The sequence below is a fragment of the Vidua macroura genome, chromosome 5 (assembly GCF_024509145.1).
Source record: "Vidua macroura isolate BioBank_ID:100142 chromosome 5, ASM2450914v1, whole genome shotgun sequence".
NCBI lineage: Eukaryota > Metazoa > Chordata > Aves > Passeriformes > Viduidae > Vidua > Vidua macroura.
The window spans coordinates 14,625,915-14,649,285 of record NC_071575.1 but is presented as its reverse complement, the minus strand read 5'-3'; the positions used below and the strand labels follow the sequence as shown (position 1 = coordinate 14,649,285).

Sequence of the window (23,371 nt, the reverse complement as noted above, 5' to 3'; positions counted from 1 at the left end):
CCCCCAGCTGGCCTACCAGCCACCCCTGCGGCTTTGTGTCACCTGCAAACTTGCTGAGAGATCACAGGGACGCAGCACACAGGCCAAAGCAGCCTCACTTTAAACTGAAAAATAGTAACAGTTTCCAGTCCCAGGTGGTAATTGATTTGTGCATCCTGACAGCACATGCCTTCACTTTTCTCTAGTAGTAGAGAAGGCTTCTACAGAGCCCTGTCCCATTTAAGGGATTCAGAGATTTAGCCTTACTGAAAGGAAAAAAAAATAGTTTCAAAAACTGGGGACACAGGCACTTCCAAAACAACTAGTTAAAAAATTTATTGTATATCTGAACTGCTGACTAGCCTACACAGCTTTTGGGTTTTTTTCCTAGAGCCCTGTACCTTTGTAAAAGAAGGAGATGTAAACATCAGTAGAAATGCAAAGCAAAGCTAAAATGAGTATGACTTTAAATTATAAGAGTTGGGTGCCTGTCATGGCAAAAACAAGTCAAAAATGATGAGAGTCACAAGAGAGTTGTCTGGGTTTTGTTTTACTTTTTAAAAATACTGAAACATTCAAAATTATAAAAACAGAAAAGCCTCTTGAATCCTTGTAGAAAAAAGTAGCTATGCACAAGTCCTGAAAAATATAACCTGCTTCAAAGCATGCCATGCTTTTCTCAATACTCTCATGCTTTTCTCAAGCTACATAAGAAAGTCTTTATCTGTAAACACACCTTTGTGAAAGCGTTTGGACTGAGGAAAATATACTGCCCACCTCCCATTCTGGACAGCTGACTCATGTTCCACAGGAGGCCGAGTACCAACAGTGCGTAACCCTGGGAAATGACTAACAATGAAAAAGCCTTACCTTCTTTTTTGGGAAGAAAGTAAGATTTCACAAAATTCCTCTATCTCCACAAACACCAGTTGTAAAAATCAAATTAACAAATTCTTTATGTTTACACATCCCATCATTAAGTTTGCGTACCATCTTACTGTGGCTTTGTACTGTTCTGAAATACAAGTAGCATTTTGATACACTGAAGGGAACATGACGCAACCACATAGAAATGCACAGCAGCAGTTTCCTTGCTAGAACGGGAATTCCACTTGCCTCCCCACATGCCCTAGTTAAGCCTCCTCTTTGAAATGCTGTGGTTATACTCACCCAGCTGTGTTTGCTGTACCCACCAGCCCTGTCTTACCCACATCTAAGAGAAGAAGCATGGTAGTTGAGGCTAAAATTAAGAAAGTCTTAAGCCATGCTTTCATTGCTCAAGGTCAACTGTACATACTCTAATGTATGTACAAGAAACAAGATGACCCCATCTTCTGGGTATTTGAAAACAGACTTCAACATCTGCCTTTTGGTAAACTTTTGATTTTGTCAAGTGATGAGAGCATGGTTCACTTACCAGACAGCATGGCCAGGACTCTTTAACACTTACAGCAGCAGGAAAAGGCAGCCTGAAGAGCATGAGAGCAGTAGGAAATCCATTTATTTTAAGGAGGTAGAAATAGGGTTTGCCTTTTACACTGCCAGACAGAAAGATGCAGGAGGGCCAGCAGCACAGGGTGCTTGTATGCAGATATACCCAGTTAAATTTATGGGCAATAATCATCACGCTCTGCGAGTATTTTTCTGAGTCATTTCTACTTCAACTTGTTACACATGATTACCAGTCTCTATGTGTGAACTAACAAAACAACCAGCAAATTAAAAAGTTAAAAGAGGCCATAGTCTAAACTAGCTCTGCTAGTCCGGGTCTACTATATCCAGGTAAAAATCCCAAAAAAACAAAGGAAGAAAACACATCATTGATCTGTAAAACCAAGTGTTTTTGGAGTTACTATCAGTGAAGTTAAGAAAACCTTAAGCTGTAGAAACAATACCAAGTCCCACTGAGCTACTACTAAACAGGCACCTTCTAGAGAGGAAAGTCTGGAAATTGCCAATAAGCAGGCAAGAACTGGAACAGATTTGTCTTGTTTCTAGCAGACTTTGTACAAAAATAGGTGAGCTGGAAGCCAGCCAGGCTACAAGAACCTGCTTGTGTCACATTGAAAAGTGCAGAAGTATGGTCTTGTTGGCATAAATAAAAATAGCAGCAGCAATGTACCCAGCAACTCCAGTCACCAGAGATTCTTGCAAGTGCCAGCTTCCACTCTGCAATGCACAAGCACCACAAGAAACACTAGCTAGTTTCTTGGGAAGCTGAGACACACATAACCACACAGCTGCATAAATTAAAATTCATTGCTGGGATGCCAAGATTCCCAAAGAGCAACAGTAGAAATACACATTTCAGTATACCATTTCATCAATTTCTGCAAGTTTAAACAGCACCAAGTTTGAACAATACTTAATATGAACTCTTCTATAGAGACAGGCTGTGACTATTAAAGAGCAGGTGAAGTGTCTGTTTTCTAAGAACTTAGTTTAAGACACTGTTACTGACCTATTAACAGACCTGTCATTTTTATCACCAGTAACCATTGAAAATTTTAATATGCAAGTAATGAGGTAAAGATACAGCATTGGAAGACATATTGCATATAAGCCTGCAGAGCCATGGGATTTAGTTTACCTTTACAAATGAGATTCAACAGTCAGATTTCACTGCAGCAGGAAGTCTGATAATGACTTTTTACTTCAAGAAAACATCAAATACTCCAGGTATTTTGCCTGCATGAAGTAACTTTTAACACTCAAAAATAAATAGTTTTCCTTGTCCCCACCACTTGTGCAATCAAAGGTGAACTTTAAAAAGACATGAAATTTGACTCTGTGCAAGAGGGTATGGCAATGGCAAAGATTATGCAGGCACATACACTAAAACTGAGTTGACTTCAGCCCAAAGCTGCATGTTAATGCCACCAGCAGCAGAGACCACCAGCTGCACATGACATGTGAAACATGTCACAGCTGAAGTCTACACTAAAGACTAGCACACTCAAAACCTTTACCACACACCTTTACTGTAGTTGTCACACTTGTTCTGTGAAGTGTTGATGACTTCTTGCCCTGTATCCCAGCACTGACAAGACTATTTAAACAAGCATGAAAGGCCAGGTTTCATATGAAGGGTAAGACAAGATCCAGTTTCAAGACAAGAAATGGCAAATCAAGTTTGTAAAATATTTAATAGAGCAGTTTCCCAGTGGACTCCTGACCAGAATCATAACCAGACTTCTAAAAAGTATATATATTTTCAGATTTGAAAATTTATCTTTATTTTTTACAAAATGGATTCCAGGAAGTTTAAAAGGCAATATCATAGAGGACTGGGGCGCAGAAATCAGGTGTAGTCATTCAAAGCATTCAAGTAGGAATATGGTCATATAAATATTTGAAAAGCATCTTTTATCATAAATGTTCAGAACAAAATGTATAACTCATTCCAAACTAAAAACTGAGCTTTATAGCACGTATTTCCCTGAACAGAAAAAATAAGTAACTTTTGAAATATTTCTAAAGGCCTGAAAGCTTTTTCCATGGTTAGTTACAATTAGAAGACTTGCCTTAGATTAAATTCCTCCCTTTCCAAATATGGAAAGTATTAACATCAGTCCACTGTTAAAACAGACAATGTGTTGCGAATTAATTCTGGTGTAGTATGTTCCAAGAAAGCCCGGAGTATAAAGGTGCTGAGGTGGCTCTGAGTTAGTAGTCGTCTCCCCTGCTGACGACCTCCTTGCAGGTGGGGCGCAGCAGGATGGTGTGCTCGAACTGCGCCGTGTAGGAGCCCTTGATGTCGCACAGGGGCGGGTACGGATCCACGATGCCCAGGTCGCACAGGTTCTTCAGCGCCATCAGGTATTTGCTCTCGCCCAGGCGATCCAGCCACCGGCGGCAGAAGGCAAGAGTACCAAAGTTTTCGTTGATAACATTTAGCAAGTGTTTCGCTCTTGGAAGCCTTGGAGGGAAAAAACCAAAGAAGAATGTGTTGGAGAAGAAAGAGGGATCACCAGCATGCATTCACTACAGAAATAAACCACACCAACTAAGAATAAGGTTATGTTGCACGGTCTTTTCAGACTGCCTAGACTTGGGATGTCTTTTCTACATAAATCACATGCTCTCTTTAGAAAATAAAGTGCACCCTCCTTCTGCAAACAGATATCCCTCAAAATGGATTGTGAACCTATCTGCAAGCTAAACTAAACATAGGGACAGAAATCTTTCTCATAAAAAATAAAAGGCCATTTCATTTTATAGAGAAAAACAGAATTCTTCCTCATTCAGAGTGGTCAGTAATCTGAACTAATTTTAGCAGAAGCTTGGTGGTTTAAAATGCTGAGTTTTCACTTCTGAAGTCAAATACTCAGTAAGCTTTTTATTCATAATTCTTACAACACACAGGCATAAAAATATGTATTTATAGATCTTCTAAGAACTCAGCTTAGTTGCAATCAAGCAGTTCCTTTGTGATATTTAGTCTAGTTCTTCCCATCCTCTCTCACATTCCTAGTATGTGCTAAGGAAAAGCATGTCTGCCTGCTATGTTTCCGACCAGAGTAGTTTTTGTTTCAGAAAATATGTTGTGCTCCTAGAAATGCCAAAATGCAAACCCAGTGAAACTAAAAATGAGGAATTTTTCATTTTACAGCAATGCACTAAAACAAAATCTCAAAACTCTCAAAATATCCATAAAATGAATCAGATGGCACAAATAGCTTAATAGATTCTGAGAATAGCAGTAAGACAAAGATTGTGGCACACAACCACAGTACAGCTATTGACTAAGAACACCCACTATATATTTAATACACAGGTGAATACACAAATATAATTTATATATTACTAATAATGAAAAAAATAATGGTAGGAAGATTGTTAAAAACCAATATAAATTGTGAAAACATATTTTCTCCATTTTCAGTTTCTTGGGAATAATTCTGTATTGTTCCATATTAAAAACCAGAGTGTATTTTGTAACAATATTGCTAGTACTGCCCTTTGAGTCCTCTGGACAGCCTTATTACTTAGTGAAGAACATGCATCGTATCAAATTTAAATCTCAAGGGGGTGGTAGCTTTATCAAAATACACCAACAAAATCCAACCTTATTGGCACATGCCCGACATCAAAGTTCTTCATATAATGAGAACACTCCATATCATCATGAACAACGCCTTTTCCTGTGCTACCGAAGGTTTCTATAGCATACACTTCACCTTCCTAAGGAGAGAAAAAAGGAACATGTTGCAATATGTGACATCGTATCATTCTGATACAACATCTCAGTATTACACTTCTGAATACAAGTAATTAAATGTGAATACATTCAATTGTCAAATTAATGTAGAAAAAAATTCAGCATGGAGATTTCACACATTTGAGTTACAGGTATCTCCAAATCTTCAGCTATTTACATTAGTAGGATTTTACTTCAAGCCAGAAGCATCAGCATGTTTCTAGTCACAATTTCTCAAAGTCCTTGCAGTTAAAACATTTTCACGGCATACATCTAACATAGCTAAGAAATGACATTTGCTAACTGGAAGTACTTCTTCCTGTGCTATTCAGATATAAGTCCTAGGAAATGTATCGTTTAGACATAGCAAATACATGTTGATTACAGACACTTACTGCACGGATGAACTTTCTGCCCAATTTCTGCAAGAATTTTCTGGTAACAGGTGCTATTATATACCCTTAACCTGCTCATTTCCATTCCATAAGATGAATTTCTTCAAGAAATGAAGGTGATATATATCTGCAAGGGCTTTATTAAAATTCTAGCCAAGAACATACTGAAATGCCATTATACAAACTCATTTCTGCCAAGTGCATTCACACATCCTTAATAGCAGGACTGTGATAGGGACTTAACAAGCCTGGGCATCAAACACTGACAGACACTATGAGTTGCATTGTTTATTTTATTAAGCTCCTTTTATAGTCACCAGCCCAAAATAAGAAGCCAAATGAAAAGCAGTAACACAGGTTTCAAATTCAAGATAAACCCTTGAAGATGTCCCTGAATATTCAACTGATTCATTAAAAAAAACACTAACCCTCAAAAAGCCCCATACAATGCTGCCACAAGATTCACCTAAAACCCACTTTTTCTGAATAAGGATCATCAGAGGCTCTGTTAGTCACAAAAAACTCCCTGGATTGCAGTTTGATACTATAATTAGCGCAGTACAGCAAGACCTTGGCTATGCTCCACATTCTTCATTGTCAAACTCACTGTATTGAATAATGTAGGATTGTGTCCTAAGTAACTTACAGAAGCTGAAGAAATTAAAAAATGTATTCTCCTCAAAACCAAGCCATTAACTAAGTCAAACTAAGAAGAACAAGTTCTTCTATCTTCCTTTTCCAATACTCTTAATCCCTTTGCACAGTCTTATAGATACGATAGTTAAAACTTTGTCTTTTTGTGCACATCAGGTCAACAACTATGATACGAGTTTTGGGCGATGAGAGTGAGCCTACCTAAAAAACAATCCTGTCCAGACCACATCTGTGCCTATTCAGCTCTTACAAGTCTTATCTATGCTGCTAGACTTACTGGTGATCATTAGTGATGAGGTTTAGAATAAAATTAAAAGCTTCTTGTCTCACCACCATCTTTTAAATCTTATTAGAACAAGAGCCTCAGTGAAAATGATGGCTAAATCTCAGGTCCCATGTTTGAATACTGCCTTCCCAACTTGTACTTTTTCACATCATGTACAGCTATTGATTGCCCTTCCCCTGCTCCAGAACACTATCCAAACACTAGCCTCTCACATTAACTACAAATACACTTAATTACTTTGTATCTGCAGAGAAAAACTACATTGGAAGCTTTTCAAGAAAAATACTATATCTGACAAAAAGTTATCCAAAACTACACTACAGATGTATTTATCAAGAATTACCTGAGTGAGAGAAGATTTCATTACAGAAGAAACAAACAAGGAGTATGAATGACCTGCAAGTCATTCAGGAAAACCCTGATTTCCTGAATTCCAGTTCATCCCTAAATATGAATTTCTGTCCTTTTCCATGTTCCTCAATGCAACATTCCAACACTCCATTTAATAACATATACACACTGAGAAATAAATATGTAGGAGTTTCAGTAAGTATTATTATTATGGCATTCAGATTTCAACAGTGGTGTGTTTCTTTTGCTTTGTTTGGTGGTTTGTTTTTCAAATAGCAGCATTCCAAGGCTTCAGTTTCAGAAGTGTTAGATACCTGAACACTCCAGGGCAAAAATGAAGAAGCCACTGAGACAGAACTATTCTGTACAGGAGCATTACACAGTACAGCAGTTATTCCACTGCAATTATTCACCAGAATCACAAAAACTACAAATCAAAAGGGCACAGAAATACTATTCTTGCAATGGTACTGGGGAAATTTAACAGAAGGAATAAAGAACTCAACTTACCTCCATTCTTGTGGCTTCTCCTCCTTTCACAATGGGTACTGTTTTCCCTGCATGTATCCTATATGGCCCAATGGAGTGTCCATTCAAATTGCGGATTGGCTTCACTTTGGAAGAGAACATTAATATTACAGGCAATTTCCTAACAAATGGTAAACCCTTTAAGGCAATTTGGTTTGTTATCCCATATTAAAAGTGTAATAATGAGTCATCACACTGCAGAGGAACCAAACACAGAACTATCCACTTATCTTGTACAAACACCAGCTAAGACACAAGTTAAGTTTTGTATGCTTTAGCAAGGCTTCATTATTAAAGAGCAGCAACTCCAACAGTAATAAAAGCTTATTAATAAAGCCAAACAGCAAGTATCAAATTATCTGTACAGTTCAAAACTGTTGTTTAGCATTCATCTTATCTGTTAGAGATACAATATTTGGAAGTATAAGCCAAGAAAATTTCTCCAAAGGAAAGGCAAGCCAGCTGTAAACATGTATTTATGAAAAACTCATACCATACTTTTAGCAGAAGTCTTTTCAATATCCTATGTTGAAATCAGTATTTACACAAATCTATATACAGGTACACACTTCTAAAACAACTATACCTATATGAAGAAAATAACTTGCCTTGGTATGTTTTGCCATCAATTTCAACTTCGTAAGACTCCATAACTTCTTGTATGGCCTCTCCCACATCACAGAGACGTACATCTATTCCAGCACACTGAAAATAAATGCAAATATAAATGGAAAATAATCACAACATTTACTGAAAAAGACTTTGTAAATTACTTACATAAGGATCATACCTTTATTCCAGTATTTGTGGCATCCTTTACAGCTTGTAATAGTCTGTCATATTTTGGATTGAATGTGACTGTAAAAGCACAGTCAATAATACGACCTGAAATCAACAGGAGTTAGTTAGCTTCATAGTATTTGCACTGAAGAACATTCTCAAAGTTTTAATTAATAAATGAAAACTAACCACTAATATGCGTTCCAAAATCTATCTTGCAAATATCATTGTATTGCAGGACTGTTGGATCTCCAGCATTGGGAGTGTAGTGGGCAGCACAATTATTCAGAGAACACCCCGTAGGAAATGCAAGACCTGCATTTAAACCATTTTCCTTTATCAGCTTACGCGAGCAGTCTTCTAGTTTTTCACTGACAGGCAGAGGGGAGGGAGAAGAAAAAAAAAGCAAGAGGACAATTGTCATTAGTATTTCTTACAATGACTTCAAATAAATCAATGCAAGAACAAAACCTCAGTAAAATATAAAAGCAAATGTTTTTATGTCAAATCAAACTATTTATATGCTAAGTAGACAGGCAACCCTAGGCTGAAAAACATAGGCCAACACAACAATCTTCAGTTCTTTGTGTTGTTTCCTCTACCATTTCTTGGGCAAAAATGAGTCCTTCTCTATTGTTTTTAATTTAAATTTAAAATATTTATCCTTACAAGCTACATTTAACCCATCCTGAACAGCAGAGGTTAGACAACCAAAGTTCAGGCAAATGAAATGCATTCTTTACAACTACTGTGATTTAAAAGGAGGTGGGAAAAATTAGGTAAAGTCTCTTATTTATTAAAAAAAACTTTGACTATAAAAGGACCTTTTTAAAAAAAATGAGTTGCAACTATGATAAAACCTTGTGAGACTAGCATTTGTTTTTTGGTTTTGTCTAATCTCATGATGCTAGCTACTGCAAATCCACAAATACACATCCAACAGTGCATTCTCCTTCACTGTCAGTGAATGAGGTAAACTGCAGCTCACTGCAGTGCACCAAACTCTGATTTTAAGAAAGCCAGAGAAATATGAAAAAAGAGAGCGTATTTTAATCAGCAAGGCCCCATAGTCTGAGGTACTTTAGGAAGAATAGTCATGTTTTGAGAAAATGACTGCTTAGAACAGCCAAACTGTAAATATATTTGTTCACTAAAACAGATTTGTTTCACCCAGACTAGTGAGCTGCCTTTCTTCTACTTTCCCTCATCACATATTATGTTTTTCCTTGCACAGTTACCTTGGGGATCAGCTCTCATTAGCTTTCTTACTATCCTACTCTTGTCAGCACAGTCCTCAGTCACACACCAGGTTGAAAGCACCTGATTTTGGAAGCTAAACTGTTCTGGATCAGTGCAGTACTTGGACAGTAGACATTCAATCTAGATAAACTGAAGGACAGAAAAAGTAATAGTTGGAAGAGTCACAAAAACCAGTCCAGGCTAATTCTTTCTTTAAACTTAATAAAATTCACATTCATCTGAATCCATTTGCTCAGTTATTTCTTACTAACTGAGAATTATAAAAAACCCCACTGTGTTCCACCAGAAACATCAGTCAGCCAATGAAGACTAGACATAGTCCAAACCTTCCTGCCCTGGACTGAATACACAGCCATGCTGGTTTTATGCCTCTTTGCCCAGTCCCCAGCACAGACTGCACCTCACTGTCCACATGGCATTTCATGACAATTCCGGCAAGCAGCAGCAGCACTGCTATTGCTGCTTCTCCTAGCATCACTGCAGAGTAGCAAAGGCACTGAGATCTAAATGAAGCATATAATCAAAGTACGTGAACATCATGGAAAGCTTAGTTTAAAATTCAGTATAATCCAGGCCCTGTAAAGCGGCATAAGCCAAAAATGAAAGGGGAAACTTAAAGGAAATAATTGGCAACACTGGTTGTGTACCTCAAACACAAATTCTCCCCAACACTCATTACACAGTGAATAAAGCACACAGAACTGAGACTAAATCTCTCCCCCTCTGGAAAATGAAGAAAAATCTCCAGCACAGCTCTTCCAGAAGATGTGTGTCCTCACCAGATTTCTATCATTGTCATTCCAGGTTTTATCCAGCTCATAACGTATTTCCTCACTTGTCTGTGTGCCTCTGCAGCCTCCCGAAAATCATTCCAGATTTCCTCACTGGCTTGGTCTAGTGCTTTCTTTTCTTCATTAGTTGTTCTCCAAGCAGCAGTTCGCCTTGAAAATAAAGGAAATGTTTCCAACAAGTTCCTATAATCACAGCAGTCGTTACAATTTCTGTCTAAAGCCTGCAAGGTGTTTATTAACCAGTCAGGTCTACATTCCCCCGTAAGAAAAGATCCTGATTTATACAATTTTCAGAATAAAGGAAGCCTATTTAAAAAAAAAAAAAAAAAAAATCTACCAGTACCACAGACTTGCAGCTGTGAAAGGCAGTAACATCCTACCAAAGGCCCAGACAAGCAGGGTGCTTGAACAATGCCCAAGTTTTCAAAGACACAGAACAGACATATAAAATTCATATTAATGCCTGCAATTCCACCTTAAGTTTAGCATGGCAAAAAACTGCAACAGGCTCCACTCATGCAAAAACTTTATTTTTTTCACAATCTTATTCATTCAGACAGCATTGTTCCTGTACAGAGATGAACCTCAGCACTGTAGTGTGGCTGCTTGGCCCAGAAACTGTTGCTGACACAGACAAAAAGAATCTTCAAAATTTAAGAGCTTGCAGTTCCAGTATTATTTGCATTCACACTCAGAATATTTAGGTAATAACACCTAACACAGTGCATGGTAAGTATGACACATGCCAGAATGTTACTTTCTAAATGGGCTGGATGGTGAATTAACATTTGTTATGGGAGAACACCACTCATTCTGGCTCTTTGGTAGGTTCATAGAAGAAATACACAAATATTTTTTAATACAGTACTAAGTATAAGATTAGCTTTGAATATATTCTGTATTATGCAAAAATTCAATGCAACTAAGGTTCCATGAAAGCAAACAAACAAAAACATAATTTAAGTATTCCAACAACAGTCAGAACTTAGCTAGAAGACTACTCTGACTACAAAGTAGAGATAATCCTTCAAATGGTGAAGCTGCAGCCACATAATAATGCAAAAAACCCTAGTGATGACTCAAAGAACTCTGTACATGCTATGCAAGACAAAAACTACTAAGAACAATGCACAGCTACATGTGCTAGCAGGTGGGTCTTCAAATAAAATGGGTGGTGGACAAGATGGACCAAAGATGCTGAAATACACCGATTTTCAAATTTAGAAATTAATGCAAATGAGTTGATTCTAAGCAAACAACTGAGTACACAGAGTGTAAAGGATTAGGTTTTGAAATCCAAAGGCGTAGGCTTTTTACCTGTTTCATAGACACATAACTTAATTCCACTTTGAGTTTTCCTTACAGCCAAAAAACAGGTACAAGTGAACCAAGAGACTACGTCCTTGAGTTTTGCTGCATTCTGAACTAAGAATATATACTTATAAGTAAATTTGTAAGTGTATATATATTTATACTGAGTATTTCAAAAGAGTTGAAAAGATAAAGGAGGGTAACAGGCTATTCCATAAATCCTTCTCAGGATGATCAGAGGATACAAAATATTTTGAGACCCTTTTGCTTGTTTTCACTGAACTTTTTGTTTCTTTACAGATAAAAGTGCAAAGCAGAAATCCCACATTTACCTTTCTGAGCAGTTTTCTTGCTCCAATAGCAAGCATCACACATACTACTCTGACAATTTGTCTCAATCTGGCAAATTCTACCAAAAAAAGAAAGCAACGTGCTGTGAAACCTGGGCCCTCGCTCTGCCACTAGAAAACTGGACTTCTGCCAGCACAGTAGTCATTGAAGATGGAAAAGGTGCACTGCAGAAAAACACTGGGGACAGAGACTCAAAGATCCTTTCAGACTGTTCTGGATTCCAGCAGCAAACACCCCTTGGTAGCAAGAATTGCTGACAGAGTCTGGGCAGCTGCTCTGCCATCTGTCACAGACTTGAGTGCAAACTCCAGCAAACTGGCAGGAAGCCACCCTCACTCTGTCTTGCTGTATTTCAGCATACAGTCACTTCACACAAGTCAACTGGGGGACACAACCTCCTCTACCTGTAAAAACACTGTATCAGACCCAAAGCATTGTGCTGAAAAAGCTGCACTACGGCCACCTGGGAGCTCAGGAAGGGAGGCAACAAGAATTTCTGCTAGGGCCTAAGCACTTCAGGACACGTGAAAAATCAGTTGGTCAGATGAAGGCCTTATGCCAAATATCAAGTCCTCCAACAGGTACATGAGCTAACAAGCTTTTAGCAGTTTCCTAATGTGCTGCCTGTTACATGTCCTCTGAAGAAATTCAATTCTTGCTCCAAGCCAATTGGCCCAGCTTTTTGCTTCAGTTCACAGCCTGCAGTTTTCACCAGTACAAATCTTTACAGGATCACGCTGTAATTTAGATTATAGTGATCAAACAAATCCAGAAAATAATTTCCCCAGATAATCTTCTCCCAGATAATCCAGTCATGCTGTAGGGAAGGGATGCCATCCAAAGGAACCATTACAGGCTTGAGATGTGGGCCTGTATGATCCTCATGAAGTTCAATAAGGCCAAGTGCAAGGTTCTGCAGCCTGGCTCAGGATAATCCCATCACAAATACAGTCTGGGTAAAGAATGGATTGAGAGCAACTCTGAGGAGAAGGATTTGGGGGTTTTGGTGGACAAGAAGCTCCACATGACCTAGCAATGTGCACTCACAGCCCAGAAAGCCAAATCATACACTGGGCTGCATCAAAAGCAGTGTGGCCAGCAGGTCAAGGAAGGTGATTCTGCCCCTCTACTCCATTCTTGTGAGACCCCACCTGGAGTACTACATTCAGCTCTGGGGCCCCCAAGATAAGAAAGATGTGGAGCTGTTTCAGTGGGTGCAGAGGAGGGCCATGAAGATGATCAAGGCCATGAAGATGATTGAGGCTGTAAGCACCACTCTGTGAAGACAGGCTGAGAACAGGTGGGGCCCTGCAGCCTGGAGAAGAGAAGGCTCTGGGGAGACCTCATAGCACCTTCCAGAACCTGAAAGGGAGAGCTTTTTTCCCAAGGTCATGTAGTGACAAGACAAAGGGTAATGGCTATAAACTGAAAGATGGTAGGTTTAGATCAGAAGCTAGGGAGAAATCCTTTACTGTGAGGGTGTTAAGGCACTGGAACAGGCTGCCTAGAGAAGTTGGGGAAGGTGTCCCTGCCTATGGCAGGAGGGTTGGAACTAGCTCATCTTCAAGGTACCTTCTGAAGCAAACCAGTCAGTGACTCTGTAACAGCAAAGAGGCAGAAACAAGTAGGCAGAGTCAAGAATTCTTAATTCTACTTTAACAAAATTGGTGTATCATGAAATACTGCTTATTTATTTTCTGCCCTCCCAGTTGTATCATTTCAAATTTCCACATCAGCAAGAGAAAGCACAAGTTTAAAAAAACAACAAACAAAACAACCAACCAAAAAACAAACAAACAACTGGAGATATAAAACTGTTAAACCTGTTAGTCTGCTGTCTATGGAAGTTTTGATTATCTGCTATTTTTTTAGGCTGAAATTTGAATGACGCCCACTTCTAGCTGAACTTCTCACACAAAATACACAATTGTGGGTTGATGAAAGGTAACTTTAGAAAGCACATGACATTAACAGTTAAGAATAGAAGTGCAGCTCTTAAAAAAATCAAAGGCAAAATCCTACTGACCTCAGCATGAATAAGACATGGCACAAAAATGCTCCACCAATATATAAAATGAAGGAATTACTCAGAATATGAACTATCCTGGCATTAATGCCAGCTACTAATTTAAGTAGTGGCTTATATTAGGAAATACTAAAGTAGCATAATACGATTTGAATATTTAAATTAGGAAGAAAACTAAGCACATATTTGCTTAAGCACATTACATGAGGAAACTATTTCAGGTTCCTTAGAAGCATATATTCTTCCTCCATAGCAGAACATCAGGTACTGAAAAGACGCCCCACTTAAATCCTGTGATGAAAGGAGGTTTGTTTTTATGGCTTTTGTCCTTTTTCTCTTCAATAAAGAGTAGTTAAATCAGAGAAAATATATTCATCTTCAATAGCTGAGTATGTATTAGAGGTACAAGAATAGTGTGTTATTTGTTAATAAACTATATACATGCTTATTTATTATCTAATTTCCTGGTTTATTTAAATCATTATGAACATGGCACAGGTTAAATACTTAACTCTTAAACATTAAAGAATCACTCCTGGATCAGCCTGTCAGAACTATCCTGTGCAAGCACTTCATTAGCATGCTGATCTTGTGCATGCAAACAAGGCAGTCATTTATAAATAAACAGGAGTACACCTTGTGTTCAAAGTGAAGTAATGAAAAAGAAGAAAAAGCCTCCTTGAAAGCAAATTGTCATCTCATAAAAATGAAACCATTTTATCCGAACACAATTTATAGGGGGTACTGGACTCTTACTTATTTTACTTACATTCTATGAGAAACAGGCATCGACTTTAAATAACCAATTAAAAAAAACATTTCAGAGTAATTTCATTCTCAAGTAAAAGTCATTGAAAACTAGACAATGCTTTCAGACATACAAATATTTACCTACTCTCTCCCTTTGGTTTAAACTATTTTTTTCAGAGCTTTGATTCATTATTTCCTGGGAAGTTTCAAAGTTTTCAGTAATACCTGGTCTTTTCATTCAAGTTTGCATACAATCCAAGCTAATTCTATATCACGCATCCTGTGTCTCTCCCAGGTAAAATATGATCTTCCATGACACCTCACACAGGAAAAAAAATTCAGGAAAACTCATTCAAGTTGGTATGTCCTAGTTTCTAACAATGCACAAAGAAATAATAGACTCCTGTAAAAACATAAGGGTGCAGATCTCTGTTCCAGTGAGCCACTGGAAGCTGTTGTTTGTTTAGTGCACACTATTCCCACATCACTATGAGTTATAAAAACAGGTGAGGTTACAATAACTATATATTAATTTCAAAAGAGAGAAGCAAAGTACAGAATACACCATGTAGGCTTTTAAATTAAATGGAGAGACTGACATGTCTCTACCAAAAAATAAGTAACAAAAAACTGGCATCTCAACAGCCACAAAACTGCTGCATAATAGTGTCTCATTTCCCTGAATTTTAAACCTTCACTCACTTCTAATTCAAAGTTTTTCTTACAAGCTGCCTACTGAAAGTCTGTTGGCACCCTGAGTCTCAAGGGCCCCCTGCCTCACGGCAATTGTGCTCATACTGGCTATACCTTAATTAAAAGGGTAGGGAAAGACAAACATTTCTGGCCCGAAGACCTGTATTCATTGAGTTCCTTGCTAATCCAGTTAAAGAAAAAAAGGGCAAAACCCAAAGTACATTATTCATTTTGTCTATTTAGTTGTACATTAATATTTTTTTCAGCACATAAAAATGAAAGCATTTATTTCTTAAGCTTAAACCACTCACCCATCTTGTGTTGGTGGATATTCACATTCTTCTCCCTTTGGGAATACATTGCTGGGGAATAGATCACATATTGGAATAGAAGGTGGATCTGTCTGGACCTTAGCTGTTGAGTATAATTTAAGAAAGTGTTACACATGGGGCTCTGGAAATACTAACCATCTTACTTCAACCATAAAAGTTAAACAGCAGAAGTTATTTAGGATCCTCTTAACTAGAATCTTGGTTTCTACCAAGAAAACATTGTATCACAATGCCCTCATATGACTTTATTTAGCCAATGCTCAAGGCCAATGAATGGCCCCAATGGCATTCAGGGATACCAGAAAGAAGACAACTTGGCTGGACTTAGCCTACAAACACAAACTGCACCCCTCAATTTGTTTCAGCTGCAAGAACAGCACTTGCACACACTTAATTCCAAATATTCACATAGTCTGCATTTTTGTGTTTGATACCTACGTCCTTTCTTCTTTTTCTTCTTCTTCTTCTTTTTCCCAGTTGCTCCATCTCCTTCACCCTCTCCATCTATAGGAAAGAAAGTGCTCAGCTGAATATAAAATAATCTTAAAAGAACCAAAGTTTGAATAAAACACAAAAATATCTGGACTATCTGGAAACACTTCTCTCACAGCAGAATTTAATGGATTAAAAGACAACATCCAGAAGCTGCCACCAAACCATCAGGATTTTCAGTCCCTACACCAAACACAGACCTAAGAAAATAGTTTTGAATGTTGACAACAAACATATCACCAAAGACGAAAAAAGAGAGCTCAGGTAAAGTGTTTTCAGAAAGTCCTACCTCATATTCCTCTGTTCTCAATTCAGGCAAATAGATGCCTGGAATTGTTAACAGACCTGAGAGAACTGTAATAGACACAACAGCTAACAAAAAGCTAGAAACTACTGCTTCCACCCCATCTTCTGATGCCTCAGCTAAAAGAACTTACTGCACCTGGAAAGACAAAGACCCCAGAGAAGTAAAGATGACAGCACTCTATGCCAGGGTAAGTTTGATCTTGAGATAACAAGGAAGGTCACAAACAACACTCTCAGCAAAATCACTCAATGTGCCAGATACAAGGGTGGTCAAACACTGAAACAGGTTTCCCAGAGAGGTGGAAGATGCCCCATCTCTGGAAATAGTCAGGGTCAGGCTGAATGGAGCTTTGAGCAACGTGATCTAGCTGAAGATGTCCCAGCACAATGCAGGGCTTGGACCAGATGACCTTTAAAGGTCCCTTCCAACCCAAAACATTCTATGAATCTACACCAGTGGGAGGTTTCCAGAGAGCACAGCAGGTAAGCACCAAGAATCAGCCACACCATTTACAGTCACATTTGGGAGATAACCCTACAGACTTCACATTTGGCTACATCTAATACCTACCTACTTCATACTCAATATCTCAGGTGCTATCAGCCACCTAAACCTTCTGGTCCTAAACACCAATTCTTTTCAAAGTAGACAAGTACTACTCATCTACATGTAGAACATTTTCAACAACAAGAAGTAAAATTAAAAGAGTTTCTAGAATCAAGTCAAAGCATTCAATTTTGAGTGTATTTATACAGAAGCTTGTATTTAAAAACCAAACCACTGACCAGCTGCTCCAGTCACTAGATTTCAAGCCTCTCATGATGGTCAATATCATCAGCAGTTTCATGCCATGATGAGTGCTGTAATTCTGCAGCTGGGACAAATTTCAATAATGTCACTCCTGTCCCTCCTCAACTCATTTTGGCATTAAGTATCTAAATTTAAGTTTTGGTAAAAAACTGCAAATATAAATATTTTGTATCTGTAACATAATCCCAGCCTACCAGATTTTTCATCAATCTGTATTTCATAGGCAACCAAAAATCCTTACAAGTGCATATAAATTTCTTTAAAATGTGATAACTTTGTCACATTTGTCTTGACCTTGAGCACTGCACAAACAATTCATAAAGAAATTAATTAGACATACTCCAGCTCATTCACCAAGTGATTTCTGGATTATTCTTTCAAAGGCTAGGCATAAACTGAAGAGAAAAAACACCCAGCATTTCTTAAATATTGTTGCTGTTGCTATCTGCATATTATAGGTTCTTCATACATCACTGCACGTGAAACTGCCAACTGCAAGCCAAACTAACCCTGTCTATGCTTTCATGTCCTTGAAGACTGCTGCAGACTAGCTGTGCTGCCAGAAACATAACTACTGCATCTGACCAACACTGTTTGTCTTCAGGTTATTTAGCTGCTAAGGAAAAAAAACCTGTCACCAGAAAAGCAATTTCAGATCTTTGCAAAACAGAAGTCCAACCTTGTATCATTTTCGTATAGCCATTTAATAACTTAGCACAGTATCATGCAAAAATATTACAAATCAGTATCTCTTAACATGGTAAGGGAATCCAAAGAGGACTTGCTAATTTCTCCTAGAGTTCACAAGTTATAGAGTCTCCTTTTTGAGGCCACTCAGTTATAGGCTTATCAAGAGGGAAAAAAAAAAAAGGGAGTAGGTATTTTATTGATTTTAATCTAATGCAGCATGTCTTAAAAAAACAATTCTGAAACTATAATTTTTCTGCAAAAGTATCAGTTTTACTAAAAACACATCCAAGTCTAATACATGGGAAAAAAAGAGAGATTATTAATTCAGTCATAGCATCACTTCATTGTTTTATGCTTTCTAATACTGTAGTACAATTACTAATACTGTAAAAAGGATAAGAGAGCACAGCATTTGATCTACAACTATCGTTATTTCTCCTGAGATAGAACTCCTAACTATTCTAATGATTTCAAAGATTTCTTTCCATTGTATACAGTTTTCACTACCCTCCTCAATACTTCTTCCTCAAGTTGCAATGATGGTAAAGCACATATTGCATTAATTTCAACTCCATTACCTGAAAGATACCACAAAACAAGCCATAAGAATACATTTCTATGCAAAGCACGTGCATTAAACTTGATAGTGCAGATTGGTAATGGTCAAAGATAAATTTGCTACTTAAGACGCCTCAGCACTCTGATTTAATTTTTTTAAATTTCCATACCCAATTCATTAAAATGACATTCCAGAAGGACAAATTCCAGCATGTAAACTAAGAAGATTTCTAAGCAGACTGCTCAAAGTGTTGAGCCAACTTTATATGCTAATTCAGAAAAACGAAACTAAATTACTAATTTAAGAAATGCATTTTCCTAAACATCCATTTCTGTTGAGAACCATCCATCAAACCAAAGGAAATACAGCGAATCGAATACCTTTATTCGATCTTCCTACAGAAAAGACAGACCTAGTCTGGATTTCACTACAGACACTTTCAAGGTTCTTGCTTAGAAAATCAGCTACAGAGCACAAGCAACACACCAAGTGTGTGTCTTGCTTATGTATTAATCTCCCCCAAATTCAATTTTAATGAAAAATAATAATTACAGATGAGTAGGATTCAAGTCACTGGTAAAGACTGTAAGACCTATTAATTAAAATGCTCCCTTAAAATTTTCTCTGTGTGTTTTAAGTCAAGAATAAGAGACATAATTTGAAACATAAATGTCTACTGGCCATGGTAATGCAAGTGCGAATGATTTATAGCTTACCTTATCTCAAACTAAACATTCCCCTTCAGCAGGTAGATCCTTGAAAACACAAACCTTTAACAAAGTACTACTTTTATATGTATGCCTGTGTGACAGCAAAATCATTGACAGAAAGTAGAAAGTATAGACAGTTGCATCTCACCTCTCCAAAAAGAAACCTAACCAAAATCAAACCAAGACATCTGTAAACAGTCTGTTAAAAGGGAGTCTTGGAAGAAGCTGAAACTGGAAATGTTAAGAGAAAATAGTAAGTTATACTTGCCATCATCATCATCATCTTTTTCTTTCTCCTCCAGGGCTTGCTTGTCCAATTGTTTTGCTACATCATCAAGAACACCTTCCATTTCTTTATCAGTTTCTTGTCCTGTTTGTAAAGTTAAAGTATGACTTACAGTAAAACATTAGCTGCACGTTAGTAACCATTAGCCCCCAAAGCTTTATAAAAACATTATGTTGTACTCATCCTACAGACACCTGAGCACCTAATGCTTTTTTCTGTCTGAAAGCAGCCCCAAAGTGCAAGGCTGTAAGACAGAACAGTGACAGGTGCTGTTAATGAAACCTGCATATAAAGGTAGATTAGCCTGACACTTCTGATTCCTTTTTTCTGCCAAGGTAACTAATTCTTCTTCCCATAGCAGCAGCCTGCTCTTGTGAGATAATATGGGCGTGAAGTAGATAATTATAAACGCACAGCACGATCATGGCTAACTGATGGCCTGCTAAAACAAACCCAAACCATCGCGCCCTTTCGCTATTTGCCCAGACTTGCTCCAGCTCTCTCCGAGAACTTGGGAGGGGTGCAGAGCTTCCATCAGGCAGGGTAACTTTTACAGCAGTAGTTTTATACCTTTCTCCCCTCGGGGCATAGGAGAGGGGGAGGGAAGCGGTGGCTTCTCTTGCGCACAACGGAGCGGGGAGGACACCCCAGCCCCAGCCGAACGGCAGCGGCATCCTCCGGGCACCGCCAGCCCCCTCCGAGCCGCGGGGATCCCCCTTAGCCCACGCCGCTGCCAGGGCCGGGACAGCGGCCCCGGGGGGGGGGCCCGCACTCGCTTGCCGGGACCCTTGAGTCACCCACGTCCACCCACCGCCGCGCCCGCTTCCCGGTGTGCCGGCCCGAGGCCCCTCACGCCGCCCAGCCCGTCAGAGCAGGGTCGCGGCGCGGCCCGGCCCCTACCCGCGGGGCCCGCTCTGCCCTTCTTCTTCTTCTTGCGCTTCTTCTTGGCGCCATCCTCCGCGCCGAGCCCGGCCGTGCCGTCCCTGTCCTCGGGCTCGGGGGGCAGCTCGCCGTTCAGGTGCTGCTCCGGCTCCTCCGCCCGCCCCACGCCCGCCATGTCGCCGCGGCCGCGCCGCCTCGCGCGCACGGAGCGAGCCCGGGAGAGCGGTGGGGCCGGCGCCACGCTCTGTGGTGCGCGCGGGGCACGCCGGGACGGCGGAGGACTCGGCGGGGAGGGGGCGGGCCCTCAGCCGCGCACGCGCGCCGCCGCCGATGTGCGCGCGCGGGCCCGTGAGGGGGGGCCGGGGCGGGGCCGGGGCCGTTCCCGGCTGCGCGGCGCGATAAAAAATAGAAAGGAGAAATGTTATAAAAACAGCCCTTTCCTTCAGAAGGAACAGCTGCTACGTTCCCTTACAGCATGCAAGATTGTTAGTGTTTTACCATTTGAGGGCACTGAGGAAATGTGACTAACACGAGAGATAAGTGGTGTACAAAACGAAAAAAAATACAAGGGGAAAAACATCACTAGTTCCAAAGTCACATAGAGCAGAAAAGGGAAGATTCTAATACGTGATAAAGGACACTGCTTTGTCCCATTTCTACTACTCTGTAGAAAACCAAGGCAAAATGCCAATATTGACAGCATCCACTAATGAAGTATTAAATCAGCCCAATCCTTAAAATTCATTTACGGAGTTTATATTTTTCACAGGTTTTCTACTAGTATAACCATACTGGCTGAAAAATAGTTTTCCTTCTTAGTATACTTGAACAAGACACGGTATAATATAGTGCCATTATAATTTATAACATAAAAAGGTTAAAAATGGGCCTTGTGTTGCATAGCTATGTTTTAAAATGCTTCTGCAGGCAGGTCTTTGCTTGGGAAAGCTGGTAATGCCTTGTTCCTCACTGAGGTACAAATTCTGCCCTCTTGGCCCCACCGAGGCTGCCTGATTCCGTCTGCCCCTTCCCTGAGTCACGCCCATGGGCATCTCCTCACTCCTGACCTGATACAATTCCAAGCAAGAACAGAACTCAAAAAGACTGAACTAATGCTCTAGTACTGATCAAAGTCCATCCTGTTCCAGGCAAGTGTCACAGCAGCATGATAGCCATCCACTGCTCTCACACTGAGAATGGATGACACGAAAGCAATGTGCACGAACGCTGCCTAGAACACTCTGGATTTATTGCTTTCTATTTCTGGATTCTGCTTTCTAGAAGCAGAATCTACAGAGGTGGTTTGGTTTGGGGTTTTATTGTGGATGGTGGCAGGAGAAAGGGCATCAATGGTCAAATTCTCTGAATTCTCCATTTTGAGTCATCTTACATCTTCCTGTTGTGCATTTATTGTAGTTGGGCACTGTAATGGTCCCAGGATATTGGACAGCAGTGATTTTGTGGTTTGCTTTAATCCATTAGTCTCTCATACATGAAACTGCTCTACCCTTGCTCTAACCCCTCTAGTGCCTTTGACAGCTTGAAAAAGAGTGCTTCTGCTCCTGTTCCATTCAATCTGGCGTGTACCAAAACAGGTTGCCAGACCACGGATTTTGTTGACTGTGAAAGTGAAGTGGCAGATAAAAGAGTCCATAAAGTCTACAGAAGCCCAAGGAAGACAGAAGGAGAGATATTGGCCAGAGATAGATAAAAAAGAATGCATCTCATGGAGAAGCTGCAAACATGAAATCTGGAAATGTATCAGAGGAAAAAAAATCACAAGCAGAATACATGTTTCTGTGATCAGCTGAACTGACAAAGACAATTTTCTCAGAGCATTGTTCCTTCCCTCCCCAGAATGACTCTGGGGAGTCATAGTTACTCATAGTTAACATTCATAGTTACTGTGATACCACAACAGAGAGGGAAAGATGGCTTGTGCCACATGGTTCAGCAGTTTGGCCTGTCTCTGTTTAGGTGGGGACATTTCTTTGAGCTGCTATTGTCTACTCAGCTGAAAATTTTTAGAAAGTGTGTCCAAGTGTCATTATGTTTGGGTGTGTTATTCCACCAGTTTTGTCTGAAAATGAACCTATTCATAAACCTCCTTCCTTTAAAAAAGTAGGCTAAAAATAAATTGTAGAATGGTGTCACACTTAACATAGAATAGAATATCATAAAACCCAGCAGAGTGAAAGCAAACTGTGAGTGAGCTGGAAGAAGTAGGATTAACCGAGTGTCTCTACAGTTTGAGGTGGTGTTATTGGACCCAGGCTCTCAGAGAAGAGGGCACATTGGACAAAGCAAAGTTAAGCATTTTCCAGGTTATGCTACTTCCAGACCCAGAATTAGCACCATATATAAGAGAATATGGATAACTGAGAGGGGAATAGCATGATAACCAATGTGCAAAAATAAGAATGCTCTATAAAAAAGATTGCAAAGTGGGAGTAAGAAGCTGGCCTGACTGCACTGACAGAGCAAATATTAACGTGAACAGTCTAACAACTGGTTCCATGTTCCCCATCTGGCTGCTTTTAAGGGGAACCAAGCTCATGGATGCAGAGAGAGTAAGACACATCCTGTAGAATGCCCTTACCAGCTCAGAGTTTTTTGTCCTTATTATTGCCAGTCAGCTGTTCCTAGCATTTAATACACATTATATTAATGGATGCTATTTCACCCAATTGCATGCTGTACTAGACAGCATGATAAGGTGAAAGTATCAGCCAGGCTGTAGGCCAGGAGAGACCTCTGAGTACCATTTTCGGCTGGAAGTTTTTGTTTTCTCACTATTCATTTTTCTTAACCAACCTCCCGAACAAAGGCAGGCAGTGGCTGGGGAATTAAAGGAAGGGCTGAATGCAGTCCAAAACATTCAGCAGGATTTGAAACACTTTCCTGAAAGACAACACAGAAAGTCACACCTCCTCTTATTTTTTTTCTAA

The 23,371-nt window shown here is 39.5% G+C and overlaps 1 protein-coding gene across 1 annotated transcript; it reads right to left on the bottom strand.

Moving 5' to 3' along the window:
* Window positions 1–3,106: 3,106 nt before the first annotated feature.
* Window positions 3,107–20,641, bottom strand: METAP2 (methionyl aminopeptidase 2). The gene is made up of 11 exons (XM_053977753.1): window positions 20,442–20,641; window positions 19,524–19,625; window positions 16,126–16,191; window positions 15,667–15,769; window positions 10,213–10,374; window positions 8,363–8,544; window positions 8,184–8,278; window positions 8,002–8,098; window positions 7,376–7,479; window positions 5,048–5,163; window positions 3,107–3,898 (listed from the first exon to the last, which is right to left on the bottom strand). The coding sequence occupies exons 1-11, from the start codon at window positions 20,596–20,598 to the stop codon at window positions 3,646–3,648; spliced, it is 1,437 nt and encodes a 478-aa protein (XP_053833728.1). The 5' UTR covers window positions 20,599–20,641; the 3' UTR covers window positions 3,107–3,645.
* Between the last annotated feature and the right edge of the window lie 2,730 nt (window positions 20,642–23,371).